The following is a 6,000-nucleotide window of genomic DNA, read 5'->3' on the forward strand; positions in this document are numbered from 1 at the left end:
AGGCAGATTTATCTGCTGCTCGCTACAACCTGGTTGTCGGGGAGTTTTACTGGGATGCAGTGTCAGGTGTTAATGAATATGCTTTATTCTCAGGTGTATATATAATTGCCGCACAGAGGGTCTGTTTGTAGAATTAAGTCAAGTCTGCTCCACTTTCCTTAACATAATGCTCAAGATGGCCAACTCAATGTTACTGATTTAAATTAAAGGAACAATAAATGTAACTCCTCCTCAATCTCTCATTAGTCACATGGCATTCATCATCACTCTCCCCTCGTCACTAGTTCAAAAATGGATTTGGCAGCGGCTCTACTCAAAGCTCCTCCCGTGTAACTGAGCTCCTCGCCCTGTCTTAAGGAAGCGCCCATGCCGTTCCAGCTTGTAACACATGGCCGGAGGTCCGCTGACATCAACCTCCGGCCCAGGGGTCCTGGTCCCACCCCCTTGAGCCTAAACATGGTGTTCGTTATGGAAAAACTTCTCATGTTGCTCAAGAAATTAATGCGATAGTTGCAAAACATAATTTTATGTGGGTTAAAAAAATACATAAAGCCTTTTACCAATGTTAGTGACTAAAGCACACACACTACCACCACCTGACCAGAACTTACCTCATCAAACATTTTATTCACATATTTTCTCTTAGGAAAGACAAGTGGACAGGTAAACAATATCTAACCTGTGTCTACAGCTTCACAATCATTACATTCACATTAACTGCTCAAGTATTTTTTACCGAGTCTAATTAATCATCAAGCCTCATATCCAAAGTCATTTGAAGCACTTAAAATGTAATTATTCAGTAATAAACATAACATTTCCAGACACGGTAGAGCGAGAACGCAAGGACATGACAAGGGTCCTAGGCTCTACCCGCCTCCAGTTTTTGAGCTGTCATAATTGGAGGGCTCATTTGTTTAATGTGGTTTAATTGAACTGGTTGTTAGGCAGAGAAAAGACCATACACAGCGGATGAGAAGGCGGTAGAGTGCATGTAGCCCGTCACAAAAGGAGAAGGGCAGTTAATAATTCTAATTAAATCAGATGGAACAAAACCTGCTGCAATGTTTTGTAACAGTCTGAATGTCACCTTCGCTTATATGTAAATGAGCTTAAATGGAGATCACATGTCTTCTTGCCTGCTGCATAGAGAAATAAATTAAACATGATTACAAACCATAAACAATAACTGCTCTGATCATTTAGACCACCTAATATGTTAATCTGTAAATTTAATGGCACTTTGTTTCTTTTGAATGTTACCCACACCTTATATTTATTATTTTAAGAATACATAGTTTGTTCTTGCACACCCAAGTCTTAAATTTTGGAATTATAAAAACAGTTAACTAATAGCCATTGTTTGTCCTGTAGAATTTGAAATACATACAAGCCAAAAAAGTCTTATATTGCTGCAGTAGTAATTTAATATTTAGTTGTGAAGCACCTGTCCTTTTTTCAGCATTGGTCACCGCAGACTGCCCTGGGGCACAGTTTGGTCAGCTAGGGTGTAGTTCAACTCTAACTGCTGCTATCTAAGTAGAACAAATTTGCCAATTAAGTAAATGAGTCTGTGGGCTTCCCCTGGCACAGTCTTATCAGCACAGACAAGTCCCTCCTGTCCCCGCCTCCTCATCAGCCTGTGCATCTCTCACTCTTTCCTCTGAAGACACTCTGGCCAACACTGAATGACAGCTTTTAATCAAAGGGAATATACCTTAAAATAAAAAAGTAGTGTATTGAATTAACATCTTTCTCTGTCTGTTTTGGCAAGCTGTAAACCACAACAGGCCCCTTCCTAATTGGCACAACAAAAGGTCATAGAAGTATATTGATCTCATTTAGTATGTTGTGTACCAGGCTTTCAAGGTTGTACAGATTATTAGAATTAATGTTCTATAGTCGTATTTTTTTATTTACCGTATGACACAGAGAGCAATATCCAATTAGTCCCCAGTACCTTTCAAAAAAGGTGTATGCTATGATACTAAATCCATTTCAAAATAGAATCAGTCCCTTTGCCTTGACAGCTTTTGTGCCAGAATACAAAATCAACCTCTAATGTATGTTTAAATTTGATTCCAATAGAATGCATTTAAAGCATGGACTAAAATGAGTTTGTGGTTTGAAAAACCATTTTAAAGGCTTTAAGAAACAGCTGGTTTCTGATAACTTAATCTTGTTTAATTATCACAACCTTTTCATACAATCAGTACTGTACTGTTGGGACTTTATTCAGAGGAACAAAAAACAAATCCCACCCTAGTTATAATCCTGGTTCACAAAGTCTCAAAACTCCCTAAAAGAGTTGGGGCTTGACTGTGCTTCTCAGTAACATTACACTTACTGTCAAAATCACAAAGAAGAGGACTGGTATTCACAAAGACAGTGAAGTAAAGGAAAATAGTTTGTGGGTCGTGTATAAAATTAAATTCAAAATATAAATAAATACCTATTAAAGTTCCAAATAGTCTTTTATTAATTTTGTCAACCATCTGATCAAAGGAACTATCGAGCTCATTGGCATGCAAGACATTATCTGAAAGCTATAGCTTGTTTGCGCTCTGTCTGGACATTTGTCAAGTAAGTCCATACCTCCCAACAGTGGCTTTACACTTCTTACCCCAAAAAAGCTGGGCGGGATTTTTTAAATATGACTTTCATCTGTGTATTGCTCATTACCATTTATAATTAGAGCAAATCAAATACAACTACCTTAGGCATCTATTTATGTATTTATTTATTCATTTATTTCAGGAACAACTTCAATTAAAGCAGGGGTAATTTCAGTCCGGCGTTGTAGGAAAAATCACCCGGAATGATAAGGATCTAGTTTTGAGTTCACTTAAATGTTGTAACTTTTTGCATTTTTTATTTTGGTAAACATGAGCAAAGGATTTGACTCAAAATGCCTTCTACTAGCGCTACTACTACAGCTTTTTAATAGTACCTGAGATGAATGTGTGTACTTTGAAAACAAAGAAAAAACTGCACATTTTCAAAGACTCAAACATGTGTTCGTTCTTGTTGGACATGAAAGCATAAAATGTCTTCCCTCACAGTCAACTGCACTGATGTTGGCACCCTTGGCAATTGCAGTGCACAACAACAAACCTGATGAGCTAATGAAGGTGTGAAACTCAGCAAAACATCTAAAAGAAGTGCCAAGAATTCAGCCCGTTGATTGGTTTATGCCATGTCAATGACACCCAATGATCCAAGTTAAATGAAAGGCACGCAACGAAAGACTTCTCTGGCCATCAGAAAATGCTAGCAACAACATGATTCTTGATTTATTGATTTTGCTGCTCGTTTTTCTTTCACAGATTGCTTGAAAAGACCAAAGCAATCTTTTGAGTGTGTTGGCTGCTGTTATATTCCCTTGGCAAATGCAGTCTGGAAGCATACACATACACACTCCCAATCGGGCAGAGTTTTTAATCCTCAAATACACTGTCATAAATCAAAGCTCTCTCCTCGGCGCCCGGCGCGTCTTTCTCAATGGAAAGCTCAAGCCAGTGGCACATTAATAGCAATTTATAGAAGCAGCCATGCGGAGAAGGGAGCATCAACACGGCGTCCTTTAGTTTGTAATTCCTTATTACTTTCTCCTACACGCACACTGAATGACTCGCAGATGAAGAGTTGACCCGACTAATGCGTTTTGCACCACGCAATAGATTGTCAGTGGCGTTTTTGCTCGCCGCCTCCTCTAACTGAGAGACGTGATTCTTTGCCCTTTGTATTTTCTGAAGTATGTAAGTCTTACTTCAAAAGAATGTGACCTACTTGGTGGTATTTTTTTGTAATTCAAACAAACAAAAATGGTTAAATTCCATATTTTTTGTTCTTCTATAAGCTTGATTGATACTTTTGGCTCTGGGTGGGCATCTGGCTTAAGAGACTGGGAGGAAGCTCATTGGCTGTTGATTAATACAAAGAGAAGAGTTGGGCAGGGCAATATGAAAACCATTCATCATAATTGTCTTTGAGTGATCTCAATTCACCATTTTATTTTGTCCTTTTACAAACTGATAAACATAGCTTTCAATATGCATTTCCATAACAGAAACAAAAAACTTTTTAACATCGTAATTTAACACAAAAAAATGTTCAATGTTCTCGCTTCAAAGTTATAACTCTGGTCCAAACCACATGCTTTTACTGAGGGAGACCCGGTCATATCATTGAGGATTAGAGATGACTTTAGAATAACAGCCGTATTGGTAAATCTATAGTTGTAGCGTGTCCAGTGGTGCAAATAGAGTTGATTACGTAGAGATGTGAATCATGGGGAGCAGGCAAAAGAGAGATTTTATTATATATATATATATATATATATATATATATATATATATATATATATATATATATATATATATATATATATATATATATATATATATATATATATATATATATATATATATATATATATATATATATATATATATATATATATATATATATATATATATATATATATATATATATATATATATATATATATATATATATATATATATATATATATAGTACAGTGAAAACACTCTAATGAAGTGTTATCAACTGTAGATAGAATATAAGATGGATGTTTGTTTGTGCCGAATGCTGGAAATAAAACTCTTTCTTTTTAAGGTGGAATGGTGGAAAAATGATGATCCCTTAAGCTCTGATGGAATGACCAATACACGAGGGGACCATAACCTCATCATAACAGAGGCGCGGCTCTCGGACTCGGGGAACTACACGTGTGCGGCCAGCAACATCGTGGCAAAGAGGAGGAGCGCCACGGCCACCGTGGTCGTGTACGGTGAGGACAAATTCATCTGACCACAGCTTCGGTGGTGGAAAGTAGCAAAGTGTAAAAGTACTGTAGGTCAGTCAAATGTTTACATATCTATGCTTTACTTCAGTAACTTTTACAGTGGGCCAATTATACTTTTAATTCACTACATTTAGCCTTTGTTTGAGTTAATGTCAAAACTTTGAGCAAACAGAAATATACAAATAAAAATAGCTAAATTAGGAAATTGATTCAGTTGTTTCTGCTGAACAAAAATCTGCGTATTTTTTAATCCAGAATACTACTTTTGATGCTTTTTAATTAGTCTCTAAAAGCAAAATTTTAAACAGGCACTTCAATCAACTTTTAATTAAGTAGCTTTTCCATGACATACTTTGCACCTGTATTTGTGTAGCATATGTGAGAATATGCCACTGGGCTAGATCAGAAGGGTCGACTCAGGGAGGTGCATGCAAGCAATAATACAAAAACTAGCGAATCAAAGTGCGGCTGTGCCTTATATATTTACAGTGACCAACATACCAACTGAAGCGTATTACAATTTCTGGTGGTATCAATAACAATCCAAGTTTCAATAATGTTCAGTGCAAGACATCCACGGTAGAAAGCACACACACTCATAGTAACACTTGCACATCTCAATGAAAATAGTACAAATGTCCATAAAAGAAGCAACCGAGTTCTTGTATTGTCCAAAAATATAGCGCTGTGACTGAGGGGAGAGTTCGCAAGGTGTGTGGTGTCTTTCGGGTGGGAGTGGACGGCTGAATCAGCCCCTCCCAGACCGCAGGTGGCTCATGTTGGAAAGTTTGTAGTTTTGTAATGTTCAGTTCTGGTTCTGGGTCCAGGCTGGTCTCAGCTCGCCATCAAGTTAATCCTTCGTTCTGGTACCCCACTGGGCACACCTGGCCTGGTGTTTTTGGTTCATCTCTTTAAATTACAAGTAATGCAGTAAATACTTATTACATTCAAATAGACACTTGAATAAATACCTGTTTAGATAAATAATCTGTTGGCACGGCTATCTATATATATATATAGCTATATATAGCTATATATATATAGCTATATATATATATAGCTATATATATATATATATATATAGCTATATATATATATATATATAGCTATATATATATATATATATAGCTATATATATATATATATAGCTATATAGCTATATATATATATAT

At 36.5% G+C, this 6,000-nt stretch overlaps 1 protein-coding gene across 1 annotated transcript in view; it reads left to right on the forward strand.

The window, feature by feature from the left end:
* The window catches only part of LOC140367800 (netrin receptor UNC5D-like), a 111,881-nt gene that overhangs the window by 85,179 nt on the left and 20,702 nt on the right, over window positions 1–6,000 (forward strand). Inside the window, exon 5 of the mRNA XM_072454468.1 lies at window positions 4,639–4,813. Within this exon, the coding sequence (XP_072310569.1) occupies window positions 4,639–4,813 (175 nt within the window). The remainder of the gene's footprint in view (window positions 1–4,638; window positions 4,814–6,000) is intronic.

Source organism: Eucyclogobius newberryi, unplaced genomic scaffold, assembly GCF_026437365.1.
Source record: "Eucyclogobius newberryi isolate DKJ021-1_F unplaced genomic scaffold, fEucNew1.0.hap1 SCAF_2, whole genome shotgun sequence".
Taxonomy (NCBI): domain Eukaryota; kingdom Metazoa; phylum Chordata; class Actinopteri; order Gobiiformes; family Gobiidae; genus Eucyclogobius; species Eucyclogobius newberryi.